A 16,665-nucleotide genomic window follows, 5' to 3' on the forward strand; every position below is an offset into this window, starting at 1 on the left:
GACAGTCTGATCATCAGCTCGGAGTTCTCAAGCTGGTTCAGCCTTACAGGCAGATGGATTTTTTTTTTCTTTTTTAATGTACTTTTTTAAAAAAATGTGGATTCTAGGTTTTTTTTTTGGTTTTTCGAGACAGGGTTTCTCTGGGTAGCTTTGCGCCTTTCCTGGAACTCACTTGGTAGTCCAGGCTGGCCTCGAACTCACAGAGATCCGCCTGGCTCTGCCTCCCAAGTGCTGGGATTAAAGGCGTGCGCCACCACTGCCCGGCTTGGATTCTAGTTTAATAGAGCTAACACAGAGCTCAGGGTTTTGACATGGACGTGCGCTCAGGTATTCTGCCTATGTTTTAGGAACCCACCCATTAGACAAACCCTTTCATTAAGAACTGGTGGTCAGCTGGTGTTCTTAACCTCGGGCGATAGGCTTCCAAGGGATCTATAGAGTATGGAAGGGGATGACATCTTTATTTTCACTACCTCTATTGAAATGAAATTTTACATTTCCTTCCATTACGCATAAAGGCAACAAATCGTGTATTATAGTTGAGGTACAAGTTCAGTATTACATGAACTCATCCTTACTGTAGAGTGCTTAGGCCTTCTGCTAGAGCTTGTTGATACACTCATTTTTTTAAAGCACATGCTGAATTGTGATTAGACTAACAAGTGTATTGTATAGACGCAATAGGATAATATTAAACTATCAAAAAGTAGGATGTTCTGCCATTTGTGACGTGAGTCAATCAAGAGTACGCTATGTTAAGTGAAATAAGGGAAGCATAGAGAAGAAAACGCCGTACGACCTCACCGACCTCACCGACCTCACCATTGTAGAGCACAATCCTCTAACAGACTGCTCAGCATCTCCATCAGAGTGCCTGTGGCTACTTGCAAGAGACCCTCAGGTTAGGCCTGTTGACTACTGATACTCCCTCCTAGAAGGAAGAGGTGGGGAGGGGCGGCAGATCCTCCCCTGAGATCCCAGCCACTCCTTCCTGCTCCTCCCATCTAGGCTATGTGATTCTGTAACTGCACGTGGCCTCCTGGTCTCAGGAAGTGCTATTGTATGTAAGAGGTGGAAGGTCAGCTGAAGCGGGGACTCCATCTGTGCAGCTGTGGGGATGTCGTCCTCCGTGCAAGTGTGAGACTTTTGATGGTGCAACCGCTTTGGGGTCACTCACATCCTGGAAGTAACCCCTCACCCATGCTTTGCAAGAAAGCCCAATAAACTCACTGGTTCCCCAAGTTGGACTTTTGTGGAAACATACTTTGGTTTGTCATTGGTGCCCTATTTGGGGGAGTAGGCATGTGATTTTATCTTCCCAGAGAAAAAGGTCTGGCAACACTCACTTCTGTGTGAGATCTAAAATGAACCCGATTGCTTAGTTCGATCCAGGTTCATTTCTTACTCAGCATGTGACCTTGGGAAAATGAACTTGTCTCCTCCAACCTCCATCTGTCAGAGATACTGAAAATAATAATAGCACTCGTCTTATGGGATTGTTTTCATGGGCTGGAGAAATAGCCCAGTGGTTAGGAGCCCACACCACCTTTACACCCAAGTTCTATTCCCAGCACCTACATAGAGTGACTCACAGCCACCTGGAACTCTAGCTCTAGGAGAATCTGACACCTCTGGCCTCTAGGACACACAGACATTTAATTTAAAAATGATGATGTTGTTTTTTATGTTTACTTTTTTTTTTTTTTTTTTGGTTTTTCAAGACAAGGTTTCTCCGTGTAGTTTTGGTGCCTGTCCTAGATCTCGCTCTGTAGGCCAGGCTGCCCTCGAACTCACAGAGATTGCCTGGCTCTGCCTCTCGAGTGCTGGTATTAAAGGCATGTACCACTGCCACCCGGCCTTATGTTTACAGTTTTAAAAATGAGTTCATATATGTAGGTGCTCAGAACAAAACCTAATAGACAGTAAGATCTCAAGGAACACCCATGAGGTTAGGTTTCCACAGAAGAGAAATGGACTGAAAGAGAGACCGTGTGTCACATGAGCTGATGTGTGTGAATGCAGCTTCTCAGCCATGGCATAGTCCACACATGCAGTTCCTCAATCTGCCTTCTCTCTCAGGGCAATGCATGACTACATCCTCTTTAGAGTTCAACCACACTGACCTGGGTGAAGTGTGTATGGCTGGGAATGCCTTACAGGTAGGCATGTGTGTGCTTCTACAGAGAGTTCCCTCAAGCTAGTGAGTAGTGTGGGATACAGTGGTGGAGGCTTGAGACCGAAAGAGGGTGGATCTCACTACTGACCAGAAATAGATCCATTATCTAGAACCCAAGACTCTTGACTCTTAGTCCAGTGGTCTGCCCATCACACAAAGGTGCCGCTAAAGGATGACTCTCACGCCCAGACACATATGGGAACCTTGAAGGGGATAAGTGAAACAGAATGTATCAGGAATATGCCAAAGTGGGGGAGGAGGAACTGTGGGACACAGCGGTCACTCGACCCATCAGGAGCCAGGCATCTTCTTGTGTGTGGTTACCCAGGAATGCAGTGTTTGTGCCTCTCAGGATAACTCTGACTTCCTAAGAAAAACTGAAACTCCAGATGCAATAAAATTCCCAGATTCTAAAGCCCTGCACATGCCCAGCAAATGCACATCTGCAGAGCAGACCTAGCCCATGGCCAGCAGTTTATCCATCCACTCTCAAGCCATCAGTCCGATCAGAAGCAATGTCCTAGCTCTTACCATAGCAGAGAGTGCAGCTGGCCAGGCGCTCCACATCCTGCTGGCGCTCTGTCTCCCATGTAAACAAGTGAAATCCCTTGAGTCCGTCCACCTAATTCAAGCATACACACACAAATTCATAATCAGCTGGGTTAAATCCCAGGTCATGGTCTTTGTGGCTTTTTTTTCTCCTGAGTCAGATTAAAAAAGACACTAATGTTGTTCTTAAGAAATATATGATTACATAAATAAATACTTACAAATAATTCGACATTACATAACACAATTATAATCACACAGAGCCCTAGCTCTAACAGGACATATACTATATACTAAGGAAGCAGTCCTGTAACATTCAAAGGGATTGAGGTCGATACTATAAAGGAAGCACCTGTAGAGTATCCCTTGTGTTCAAGGCTGAGGCATAGTACATCTAGAAGGTAAGAATGGAGAGGGATGAGGAAAACTTTGAAGAGATGGGAAAATCTGTTTATCTCTTTCATGTACCTCTCTGATCATGATTAGTTTAACAATCAACAACAAGGATTAAAAATAAAATGTACCAGGACAGCCAGGGCTGTTACACAGAGAAACCCTGTCTCAAAAAAACCAATAATAAATAAATAAAATGTGAATAATAACAATAAACCCAACAAGGTCCCTGGAACACCTTGAAAGCAGATCAACAATCCCATGCCTTCTTCCTAGAGGCACAGCCAGACTACATTTCCCAGCCTCCTTTGCAATGAGTTCCTAAATATGACTGGGGTTTGGCCAAAGGGATGCAGGTAAAAGTAATTCGTGTCAGTCGGGTTCACGTACTGTGGTTTCCTTGCTCCCTCCCCTTCATTGGCCAGCCAGATTTAAAGGATGGAGAAGAAACAGGTTTGATGGCCTAAAGTATAATGAAGGCACTGATAGAAAACGCAGAGGTTCTGGAGTGGGTACGTGCAGCAGAGCATGCCCCACCCCACATAAGGGCTGCAGTCACTCCACAGAAAACATCATGGCATTTGGGTCGGGGGTGAATGGTCCCACAGTTAGCCAGCCCTGACTAATTCTGTTCCCAAGACTTCCACCTCATGATGGAAGCTAGAAATGTTCCCCAGTCCTTCCTCCCAGGAGCTGAGGTGAGGGCTGCAAAGCTGCAGGTGTCCAAGCTCAACCACCTCCATCTTTTTATCCCCTCTCTGCCAAAACACGTAAGATGAAACCCCACTGAAGGTCTGCTCCTCGTGGTGCACATGGCCAGCAACTCTGAGCCCTCCTCTGGTCGTAGGGGGCCTAGGCCACGAAGACACCGTGCTAGCTCTCGGGAAGACAGACAGTCAAGGGTTACTTTGGAAAAGAACTTTCTGTGCCATAGACCCTTCACAGAGCTCTTTAATCTTTCTACTTGATGCTCCAGCAGACCTGTAACAGCACTGCCTTTCAAAACAAGCTCACTTGAAGGAAACATCTTAACAAGGAAAGAAATGTGAAGAATTTACATATTAATGTAATACACACACCAAAACAAAAACAGACAAAAATCTGAGAAGAAAGGCAAAACAAAATCCTCTCTCATTCTTTATGGGGCAAAGCAACAATTAAGTTGTACCCAGGCTGATCAGTAGCTACTACCAGAGGTCCTTCCTCACAAGCCATGTAGAGGACCAAAAGGTGACATGGCCATACCTTCATTTGCGGAAAGAGAGACCAAGGATCTCCCAGAAAGAAAGGGCTCCAGAGATGTGCTTTAGGGATGTGGGAAGAGGAGAGTCACTTCAAGGGAAGGGGTTGATAAAGGCAAAGCCATTTGACATTTTTAGGAGAGTAAGGAAAGAGAAGCAGTGGTGGTGGCCTTCTAGTGTGAAGGATGACATGCACAAAGGCCCGAAGCTGGACAGTGGTTACTCATCTGAACTCTGCCCCATTTCCTATATATTAGCTAATGCCACCTCCAGTGTGCAGCTGCTGAGCACATCTGAGCCATGAGGCTCCCTGACACATGGAAGACACTAACACAGGGTCTTCTTGAGTAGAGCTGCTGGCATTCATCATGCAGATCTCCTCCAAATGGCCATCAGATCTGAGCATGGACTAACCAAATGGACCCAATTAATCACTCTAGATAAAACAAGGTAGACAGGAATGTGACATGTCATCATTTTACTGGAAATCACAGAAGGAAATTGGGAGGCTTCTGGAACCAGGATCCATGGCAATGAGCCAAGAGAAATAAAAAGCTGAGATAACCCAAGAGCTTTACCCAAGCCTTGTAGGGAGATGCTAAGTTGGTATACAACCATTTTAAATCACAGGAAGTATGGCTGAAGCTATAAGATGCAAACTTTAAATCAAGTTTCAAGGTAATGAAATACTTCAGATAAATGTAGACATTCATCTTACAGCTATACAAATTCATGTCCTTCTGTCTTTAGAGATGGCTCAAGGGGAAAGTTCTAGGCCAAGAGATTAGATGTCGGGAATTTGGGTTGTAGTCCTTGATCTGCCAGATGTGGCTGTGTGGCCAGAGAGAGGCATCTGCCTTCGGTTTCCTTGGGAACCGAGTTTTAAGGGGGGAGTTTCTGCTGCTGGGTTCTCCTGTGCCAGCACAACCTGGTCCTAGGCTACTGTCGTTTGTGTCTGCTTCTGTTCAGAACAATACGCGAGCTCTTCTGCTCTGGGCGTCTCGGAGCCCATAACTCTTCCATGTTTTATTCGGCTCATTGGAAAGTTGCCAAATTCAATTGAATTTGTGACTAGAGACACAACTTTAACTTTTAACTTTGCTTAGAAACAATAATTTTAAGATTCCACTTAACATCTGTACTGTTCTTGCCAAATAATTGTGATAACAAGACCAAAACTGTAGTGGATGTTCACGGGGAAGCTATGACTCAGTGCAGACACGTCTATACGGGGCCTTATTAACAACATTCCATGCCTTTGACTTTGGATTTGTCAGCAGAGTCGTTGTCAGGGGTAAGGTGGGAGAAAGGTTTCCTGAGAAAACTCAAGCAGAGACAAAGTGGGGGCGTTGGTATGGGGAGAGAATACTGGCCCGTTGATTCCTGCTGAGGACTGCATCGGAGTAGGGAATCAAGTCTAGAAGATCTCAACACAAAGCAAAATGCGGCTTTCGTTAGAATCTGCACCTCTGACATCTTTCAACCAACTTTATTTTTAAATGTCGGGTCATGTCTGCGGCAACGGAAGTCACCACACAACAGAGTCAACAGTAGCCTCAGGAGAGCGAGCCCCCTCAGGAGAGCAAGCCCCCTCAGGGATCTCCACTCAGGTAAAGTGGGATTCTTGACTACGCCACAGAAAAGAATTTCAGGACAAGCTAGAAAGAGGCGAAGTTAGTGACTGATTAAGTATTCAGACAGAATCTTCCAGGAAAGGGATAGATACAGTCCCAAGGCGTGGATGTGGGCTTCTTGAGAGAGAGAAGAGCTTTGGTGTCTTTGCCCTGTAGAGAACTGTCTACATTCCTCTGGGGATATAATCTACAACAAGAATTAAAGATTAAGCCAAATGATCCTTTCTCAGACTTCTGGCTAGGACCAAGTGTAAACATTAAGCAAAGCTTAAAATTTAAGTAAGATTTAAAATCTATTTAAGCTGGTGTACTTATTTTTCTTATCTTGGAGACTTTCCTTTTGTGGTCTGGGAGATAGCTCAGTCACCAAGTGTTTGCCCTGTAAGCATGAGGCCTAAGCCTACTCCCCAGAACCCACAGGAAAAAGAAAAACAAGCTGTGCAGAGTGATACACGCTTATGAGTCCAGCACTGGGGTAGCAGGGACAAGCAGATCCCTGGGCCTAGGTGGCCACCTGGGCTAGTCTACTCTGCAAGTCCCAAGCTGATGACAGACCCTGTCTCCTAAGGAAAGGTGAATGACACCCAAGGAAAAGCCAAGGCTGTCCTCTGACCTCCACAGATCACTCTCATACATGTGAACCTATACACACATACACACACACACACACGAATTTCTTTTTGTGGATGAAATTATAAGGAGGTTTTATGGGGTGTAGTGTACTGTTTAAGATTCAAGAATGGGGGCTTGGAAGATGGCTCAATAAGTAAGAGCACTTTTGTGCAAGCATAAGGACTTGAGTTCAAATTCCCAAGAAGCATGTAAAAAGTTCAGGGTAGCCTCACACACTCCTGTAACCCAGTGTTGTGACAGGGCAGAGATAACAGGATCTCTAACTTGCTGGCTGCCAGTCACCTCCAGGTTCAGTGAGAGATTCTGTCTCAAAAGAATGAGAAAAAGGCCGGGCGGTGGTGGCGCACGCCTTTAATCCCAGCACTCGGGAGGCAGAGCCAGGTGGATCTCTGTGAGTTCGAAGCCAGCCTGGGCTACCAAGTGAGTTCCAGGAAAGGTGCAAAGCTACACAGAGAAACCCTGTCTCGAAAAAACCAAAAAAAAAAAAAAAAAAAAAAAAAAAAGAATGAGAAAAAGAGTGATAAACAGGATACCCAATGTCTTCTCCTGGCTCATGAGTACTCTCACACACATGGGCATATACCACACACACACACACACACACACACACACACACACACACACACACACACACACACAAAGATTTAGGGATAAGAGAGAAATGCTGGTAGGGTGAACTCAAGGTTGCAAACGTTCTGGCCCCAGGTAGGCATAGTTTGTTTGTTCGTTTTGATGCTCTTGTTTAAGATCTCTTGTTATAGGAAAACACACATCATTTCTGTAGGCACTTTCAGTGGTGCTGGAGTTTCCTGATGCTCATTCTGCAGCAAAGGCAAACTGGATCCCAGGGTGGGAGGCTTCTCTCCCTTCCCATGTCACCTCCACTGTTTCCTGTCTTTCTATCCTGCCTCAGTGGTACAGTAAAGACCGGGAGAGAATACATACACCCATGGGTTCACACTGACATCCTCTTCTGGTTCACAGGCAGAATGACGCAACAGCGATGCTCAAACCTCACCGCATCCTTCCTTCATACTAAAGAACTTCCCATGAACCCTTGTCCCGGAGAGGCTCCCAGGCTTTAACTTGAGGCTTCAGCTGTGGTACTCAGCTGCCAGAGGCCAAGAGAGAATGTCCATTCCTGGGACTGAGCTGGGAAGGCTCTTGGCTAGGGGAAACAAAAGCAGAGAAGGAGGGAAGAGGAAAGTACTAGGGAGGAAGGTTTACCTTGGAGAGGGTGAGAGCTGACGAGACCCTAGGGAGTTTACAAAGTACCTGGCACCAAGTTGGGATAACGGCTCAGAAAACAAGGAGAGGAAACTATGTGGGGGTGGGTTAGGGTTAGGAGGACAGAGGAAGGGAGAAAGGACAAAGTCACCACCTGACCTGTGCCTGGCCCAAGGAGCTTGAGTAGAGTTTGGGCTCCTCTAAACTATCATAGTGCCACTAAAGTCATCCACACAACCCACTCTCCCTGTACGCCCCAGAAACACTGGGAGTCAGAACCAGGTTAAGAGTGTACCATGAGAAAGAGGAACTTGGGAACATGCCATATCTGAACGCAAATTCCTGGACTATGTGGCTTAGAACAAATCACTTCTCCCTCTTAACTTTGCTCACTTCATCTGGGAAATGAAGGCTATCATTATTAATGGGTAGGATAGTCATGAGGTTTAGTCACTCCTTGTGATAGTTAGATTTGATTGCCAACCTTACACAGCCGATAATCACCTGGGGAGATAGTCTCAATGCAGAATTGTCTGCTTTGGGTCCATCTGCAGGCAAGTCTGTGGAGGAGTATCTTAGGTTAACTGATGTGGTAAGATCCAGCCCACTGTGGGCATGAGTGGCACCATTCCCTACTCAGTGAGCCCTGAAATGTATTAAAGTAGAGAAGTGGAGCTGAGCATAAGCAAGCAGGCAAGCAGGCAAGCATGTGTTTTTGCTCTTGACTGTGGGATGATGTGACTACCTGTTCAAGGTTCCTGTCTCGACCTCCTCACAGTGATGGACTATGACCTGGAATTATAAGCTGCAATAAGCCCCTCTCTGCCTTACGTTGCTTCTTGTCAGGTGTTTTCACACAGTAGCAGAAAGGAAATGAGAACACTCCTCAAACCTTGACATCCACACACAGTGTCCAAGGATCTTGACGTATAAATGCAGGTTCAGATGGATCAGCTCAATCAAGGCTTGAAGTTTAGCATTCCGTACTGCCTGGTGATGTCTTTGTTGCTGGTCCCCAGAGTACAATTTGAGTCCTAAGAGGTTAGGATAATGAAGTGTGGCCAGTGTGCAGTGTGGTTGGCCAGTGTGCAGTGTGGGGGCCAGTGTGCAGTGTGGGGGCCAGTGTGCAGTGTGGGGGCCAGTGTGCAGTGTGGGGGCCAGTGTGCAGTGTGGGGGCCAGTGTGCAGTGTGGTTGGCCAATGTGCAGTGTGGTTGGCCAGTGTGCAGTGTGGTTGGCCAGTGTGCAGTGTGGTGGCCAGTGTGCAGTGTGGTGGCCAGTGTGCAGTGTGGTTGGCCAGTGTGCAGTGTGGTGGCCAGTGTGCAGTGTGGGGGCCAGTGTGCAGTGTGGTTGGCCAGTGTGCAGTGTGGTGGCCAGTGTGCAGTGTGGTGGCCAGTGTGCAGTGCGGGGGCCAGTGTGTAGTGCGGGGGCTAGAACCATGTAGATGCTTGTTGAATGGCAGCTATTGGGCCACTCAAGGTGTAACATATCCAAGCTGATTACCACACAGAGGGTATCAGATGTCCTTGTAAGTGATATACCTTATAATTTTCACAATAATCCTATGAGCCAAAAAAATACACTCTAGTTATTTTGAGCTGCTCAAAGTGACTCCATTTTATTCTAGTTTTAGCTAACTTCATCTCTGGCTCCATCCAACTGCTCCCAGCCCCACTCCACCCCCAACTAACCACATGTTGCAGAGCAGAACATTCTCTCCTGCAGCATAAGGAGATCCATTGTTTTACAACATAAAACAAGTGGTTTTAATCCACTGAACTGAAACTTTGGAAACTCCTGTTTTCTGGCCTGCCCCTGGTGCGATGTGATTGTGGGGTTTGGCTTTAAAAAACACTTCCCTGCCTCACCTCGGGGCTGACAGTCATTTTAGGCATGAGCCTGTTCTCGACCACCAGCAAATAAGACTTAATCCAACCTTCATTGCATAGCAATCTTCTGTTTCTCAAGCGGATACAATAATTTAAGGGACAAAGTCATGAAGTCTAATTTCCTCCCTAAGTTGCTGCTCCTGGCCATAGTACATTACAGAGCTCATGGAGAACACAGCAGCTCAGGTGTCAGCAGCAGGCCACTCTTTCTCTAAAAAAAAAAAAAAAAAAATGATATCTCGAGCTAGGGACATCACCCAGCTGATAACGTACTTGCCACACAAGCTTGAGGATGTTTGACCCCAGCACCCAAAGACTGGGCATGGTGGTGTTAGTGTGAATGTGAGTCTTGGGGCTAGAAAGAACAAGACATGTGAATGCCTCAGGCTCCAGAGCCAGCCAGCCTAGTCTAATAAAGAGCAATAGTTCCCAGTGAGAGACCATGTCTGGGAAAACAAGGTCGACAGTTCCCGAGGAACGACAACCAAGATCAACAGCTGGCCTCCACGCGCACGCGCGCGCGCACACACACACACACACACACACACATACACACACACACACACACACACACATACACACACACACACACACACACACACACACACACACACAGCCCAATTTCTTTTTCTTCTAAAGCTGATGTTGCATGAAGGGAGGGGTCGTCTGTGACAGCCAGCCTTCCATTCTTTGGATCTGCTAAGGAGTGAAAGTGGGACCAGTTTACAGACATATCTCCTAAGACAAAATACATGAAAAGAGAGGAAAGACTCAGACCTTGGAAGGTCTCGATTCCGCTTTACTGTTTTTGACTTTGGGATTCAAAGCCTCAGAGCTCGTGAGAGCTCCCGACCTTGAACACTCACTTAACTGCTCTGTGTCTCAGTATCATTGTCTGACGAATAGGCTCATCATACTGCCTATCTCGTTGGGTTCTGAGGATTAAGTGAATCAATAAAAGCTTAGAATGGTGGCTGGATCAATAAACATGAGCTATTTTCCTAGGCATTGTTTCAAGGGAATCTGTGTGAGGCTTTTTAGAAAGAAAAATGAAATCCAAAGCCTGGCATGCAAGCTGCATTTTCCCTCCAATGCTTTGCTTCTTTGCTTTAAAAAAAAATGACCTAATGAAGGCTTATGTTTTCAGGCATAAGGCGGTTCTTAATGATGGGATTAGGCACCAGGAGCCCAAATGTGATAATGCTGTTTTATTGAGGGCTGCAACAATTCCATGGATGGCGTAAAAAAGCTTCCCGATAGGTGTGGCAGGCTCCAAGTGTGTTTAAATGAACTGAGAAGCTAGAATATCTGTTTGTATAATCCGTTCATTTGGAGCTACCATCATTTGCCTGGAAGAAGTATGTGGGGGCTGTTCTGAAAATTATAATAACATAGAAGGGAAAGGCAAAAGCCTCACCCAGAGTCAGAGAGCCTTCGGGCAGTGAGTTCAGAAGAGAAAGCACATGGTAAACACACTGTCTTCAACAGACGGCCCTCACGTAATGAGTAGGGGAGGTTAGTGAAAGGCTGCAGTGTGGGCACTGGAGAAGAACAAGGGCTTTTTTTTTTTTCTGAGAGGCCCTGAAGATGGGGTTGTCATGTTGACAGCTTCTCTCCTTGCCAATGTCACCAGCAGTGAGGTCATTCGTTACATCCGAGCTGACAAGTATCATTTAACATCTTTTCTAAACCGTTAAATTTTCAAAATGCCGAGCTGTCTCCCAGAACCCTGGGGCAAGAACATGCCCACACAATGGAGAGGAGAGCAGCTAAAAAGGATAGCACAGAGTGTCAAGTGTATTACAGCCAGCAGCGTCTCCTCACATAGCATTTCATCCTTTCCCTCTGAACCCCGAGATGAGGAGGGCAAGCAGGCTCTGACTAAGGATGTACCCACAAATCAGAAGTAAACACTGGCTGCCCAGCAGCCCATCAGAGAGCAGCACTGGGGTGCATTCAGGGAGATGTGATTGCACCATGGTGTCACTTTCTAAATGAGTGTGTGTGTGCATCTGTGCGTGTGTGCGTGTGCAAAAATGCATGTGCACAGAGGCATGCATGTGAAGGAGGTCTGTGAGGCAGACCTCCTCCACCACCAGCCCACCCTGTCCGATGTCCTGCTAGGCAAGAGGGATGCAGCGAGGACAGCAGAGAACTCCCTCTCATCATTTTCCCTTTGTTTCTCTACCTAAGATGGCTGCCCATCTTCCCGGTAGTTTGCAAGCTGTCACAAGCTTATCCATTGATTCTCAGCCACATGCACTGTGTGTCAACCAAATTCCTCACCTAGCACTTCCAATGCACAACTCACTCTCAAGAGAAAATGAAGTGGTCTGGCACAGCTGAATCCATTAGTTATTGAGTAGAATCATATGACATTTCCATTTTTTCCAGGTCAGAAATGGTCAAATGTTGGTAATGTCATATGACTAAATCTAGCATTCACAGGCAGTGGAAGAAAACCGACCTTGATTTTGATAGATCGTCTCAGAAATTCTGTGAGCACGTACTGCATAGGTTTTAGTTAGAAGAGTAAACTTTAGAGACTAGATATGTGAATAACTCCTAGTTTCTACACACATTGAAACGCCACACTGAAATAAAAAGGAACAACTTGCCCATACACACAGCATGGATAAGCAAGACCAGACATGTTGATTGGAATAAGTCAGATACAAAAGATAAATGGTGAATGATTCCTTTTATATCAAGACTCAGAATAAGCTTGTAATCAAAGTCAGAGGAGTAGTTATGCTGGGCTATATGGCTGGGTAAGGAACAGGGAGAGAATTTATAAATGCCAAAGGGGTTCTGAGCCTTCATCGCAACCTGGTCACAGAGGAGTAAAGTACATAAGAATCCAACTGGAGCTCCGTCAACAAAGCTACGCAAGCATGAGCCCTGGGTTCAGATCCACAGCAACTAGGTAAAAAGCCTGATATGGTGGCACAAACCTGTAATCCTAGCACTGGAGAGGTGGAGACAGGGGGGTACCCGGGCTGGCCGGCCAGCTGGCCTAGCCTACTTAGCAGGTCCAGGACGGGGAGAGACCCTGTCTCAAAACACAAGGTGAACAGCCCCTGAGGAATGACAGCCGAGGCTGAGTGAACTCTGGCCTTCACATGCATGCCTCTGTGCACATGCATTTTTGCACACGCACAGATGCACACACACACACACACACAATCCATTCATGTGTGTGCTTTAAAAGCACTGCATTTTTCCATGTTGTTAAATGGATATACAAGATTATACGCCAATAAAAGGAAGGAGGAAGAAAGTCACCGTCTCTAATCTCTGCTTCAGTACAGTGCTGTGTACACGTTTGACAGCCGATTGCATCTGCCACTGACTAGTTACTTGACCCTCAAGAGTATGCTTCCCTTCTCTAAGTCGATTTTTCTCACTCTCAAAGCAGAGAAAACCAACAAGGCCTAACTAATAGAGCTTCGGGGATATTACATAAGGTAAGGTCTGTGAGGCCCTTAGCACCAAACGTGTGCTCCAGAAGAAGCAGTTACTCTCTAGTAACTCTGTCCATAGTGCCCATACTGAGACACCTCACCTCTCCCACATTCAGCAACGTCTGGAGAATTCTTCCCCTGGACCACACTTAATTGCTCACGCCATCCCTGGTGGAGGGTGAGAACAAGACCAGCTCCAGCACCTCTTCCCATCGGCCCTTCGTCACGTACCAGCAAGGCATCCGGGAGGTTGTGCTCCTCTGTGAATGTTACAACTGCTGTGACAATGTCCGCCGCATGGAGCTCCAGCAAGGCTGTGCCAACAGAGGTTGTATTGTAGTTCCTGCCAGCCTGGAAGAACACAGCCACCTTCCTTAACAGAAGGCCTGAGCGCACACGTTTGAATACATGTCTTGCCACAAACCCCATGGTGGCCCCAAGTTTCCGGGATCCAGATGACCGTTCAAGGGGGATTTTCCTGGCAGCCTGTAGTAGGGCAGCTTTTCCCTGATGGTCCGAGAGGCGCACTAGATAATCTGTCCTCGTGTTATAGGAAACAATGGCCACTCGGGCACCAATGGGGCAGTTGCTCTCACTGATCTCCAGCTTCATCAACAGAGACAGTAGAATGCTTCTCATCCTCTCAAAGTCCAACTGGGAGACATCGTTGGACATGTCCAAAGCAAAGACCACTTCTGAAGGGAATGCTGGGCATCTGGAAATCCCTTGACACAGAGATACACAGAACTTGAGATGTCTGTGCTGCCTCTAGATGGGGGAGGGCTTACCTGAGCAAAGAGCATTACTTACCTTTTGAACAAGCTGGAAGGGAAAAGAAGACACTGTTAGTGTACATGGGCCATTTATACTTTAGTATAAAATACACTCTTTCGATTTGACAGTTTTTCTGTGTCACTCAAGCTAACCTTGAACTTAAAAATCCTCCTACCTCAGTCTTCCAAGTGCTGGGATTTTTCAAGCCATGTCCATTTTTAAAAACTCTCTCTACTGAGAAATCCAAATGGCCTTCTAGACATCCCTCCCCAGTTCGGCAAGGGCTGCTACTATTTGCCCAGCATCCACTCTCTAATTTTTTTCCATTATAATAGGGCATCAGTTTCCACCTGAGTACTTGGCTGCCTGAAACACAGAACATGCTTTCCCAGAGCTAGCTGGCTTACTACATTCTGGATAATAGGATAAGGAAAACAATAAGACTTTGCAAATGCATCTTTATACCCTAATGAAGCCCATTACTTGATTGGCTAAAAGACAAGCAAGAGCACCCTTTGCCCTTTGCCCCTGCTCTCCCTTCCTTCCAGGCTTGCTGAAATCCAGATAACATTATCTCAGAGCATGAGATAATTTGGGAAAAACAGCATCTACACCTACCTACACAGACACAGACACACACAGAAACACACACACACACTGACAGAGAAGAAGATGCAAGGAAACTCTATCCTGGAACCCCTGGGACAGGCCCCACTCCCCAGAACTCCATATCATGTCCAAGCTTTGACTTGAGAAACATATTTCCCCACTGTTATGAGGACTTTGGTTACCTTCAACTAAAATTAAATCCAACTAAAACACTAAGCTATTCTGAAGCTGTATTTTACATGTATCTCATATATACATAGTCATAAAATATAAATCATATACAATGTATATGTGTATATTATATAAAAGTATATATGTATATATGTGCATATATATGAGCAACATATGCTCATAAAAAATTTAAGATTGTCCTTAGTGCACCATCTGTGTATCCATAAATAAAAAACTTTTCATCTTATTTGATAAAACTTGGAGCTTAAAGTATGTTTAACTTTGAATCACATTCCACTTGGTATGACATTTTTTATCAGTAAGTGCCAAGTGCTGTCATATATTCTACTATGTTTATGTCCCTTGATTTCTTAAGCCAATGTCTCTCAGGAAAAGCATACACGTACAAGTATCTGTGACTATTTGTCCAATTACAGTCTGTGTCTATCACTTTAATTATGGATTTTTATATGGCTGGTCCAATTGCTCTTTAGAAAGCATTTTAGTAATTCCACAAGTCACGTGTGCTTTCATACATTCCCCAAATTAGAGGTAAGGATTATTTTTATTTGTTTTTAAATATTTCCAATTTGAAGCCTAGGCCTGGTGGTACAAGCCTGTATTCCTAGCTCTTGGGAGGAGGATTACAAGTTTGAAGTCAAAGCATTATACATAAGGAGTTCTAGGCCAGATAGGGCTAGTTAGCAAGATCCTATCTCTGAAGAACAAAACTATATAAATAAATATGCATATATATGTATGAATATATAGCAATTATGTACATGCTTCCAGTTTGAGAACAAAAAAGAACATTATTATTGTTTTAACTGATGGTCTTTAATTTCCACTGAGGGTCACTTTTCCCACAGGTGCATTGTTAATTTTTCTTCTCTGACTCACCTTTACTGTCCTTTGCCTAGTTACAATTCAAAAGTTTCTTTTTAAATATTTAGATTTAGCTTTCCAAACATGTCCGTGTTTATAGATAAAGATGATTTGCTGCAGCAATTTTTATTTTGACACCACCTAGCAAGCACACTGGGCCCTCTCCTGGAGTCTTGCTTCTATCTCAAATGGTTTTTCTCACTTTTCTATTTGCTTTTGACCCTGTGGAAGTCCTCAATGAAAAGGGGCTTTAACTTTCTGTACAGATGTTCTTCCTTTCTGTCCAAGGTGATAGTATTACTCTGTGTGACTTCCATGGAAACGGATCCCGCAATCTCCCTGAACAGCAGCGGGGAGTGGGCAGAAGCCAGGAGGCTGAGCAAGAAGGCAGTTGTGGATAAAACCCAAACTTCTAAGTGCTCTCCCTATCATAGTAAGGGGAGGAGCATGCTCTCTGTAGCTATAAGTACCCACGATGTTTTGTAAAGAGAGTGCATAAATATCAACCAGTTACGTGACAAAGTGGGACCTGAGACCTAGTGGTTCCTAGTTCCATTTCTGCAAAGGAAGTCCCAATCAAGTAGGGCATATTCCTCTCCCAAAACACCATCATGGATCCTGCCTGTTGAAATAAAAAGAACAGTACTTCCCATGCTGTTTCACGCACCAGGATGCAGGCACACAGGTGTGTGGGTATGGTTATATTTTGGGGGACCCAGCCTTATAGGGTGGAGTTTTTCTTCATTATTGAGATGGTATGCCTTTCAAATACTTCATTTCGGAGCCCATTGAGGAAAAGATGACTTATTCAATGGGAGACTGGGCCCAATCTGTCCATTTAGAAGATCTTTTTATGATGGACAAGCAACTTCCCAAGCCTCAGTCAAATCCTTAGTGGCTCATGTCCTTAGTCCTTGATCCCTGCCCATCCACACCACTGGCTCCATCTGAGTGTCTCCCAAACAACTTACGGCAGCTTTCCCGAATGAAATCAACAATTTCACAAGGCTGTAGAGAGATGG

The 16,665-nt window shown here is 45.3% G+C and overlaps 1 protein-coding gene across 1 annotated transcript in view; it reads right to left on the minus strand.

The window, feature by feature from the left end:
• Positions 1 to 16,665, minus strand: part of LOC128098234 (collagen alpha-4(VI) chain-like) — a 112,468-nt gene that overhangs the window by 12,559 nt on the left and 83,244 nt on the right. The window contains exons 30-33 of the mRNA XM_052719067.1: positions 16,615 to 16,651; positions 14,015 to 14,026; positions 13,436 to 13,929; positions 2,708 to 2,798 (exon numbers count right to left, since the gene is read on the minus strand). Of these exons, the coding sequence (XP_052575027.1) occupies positions 2,708 to 2,798; positions 13,436 to 13,929; positions 14,015 to 14,026; positions 16,615 to 16,651 (634 nt within the window). The remainder of the gene's footprint in view (positions 1 to 2,707; positions 2,799 to 13,435; positions 13,930 to 14,014; positions 14,027 to 16,614; positions 16,652 to 16,665) is intronic.

The sequence above is a fragment of the Peromyscus californicus genome, unplaced genomic scaffold, assembly GCF_007827085.1.
Source record: "Peromyscus californicus insignis strain IS unplaced genomic scaffold, ASM782708v3 Scaffold_11__1_contigs__length_118956290, whole genome shotgun sequence".
NCBI lineage: Eukaryota > Metazoa > Chordata > Mammalia > Rodentia > Cricetidae > Peromyscus > Peromyscus californicus.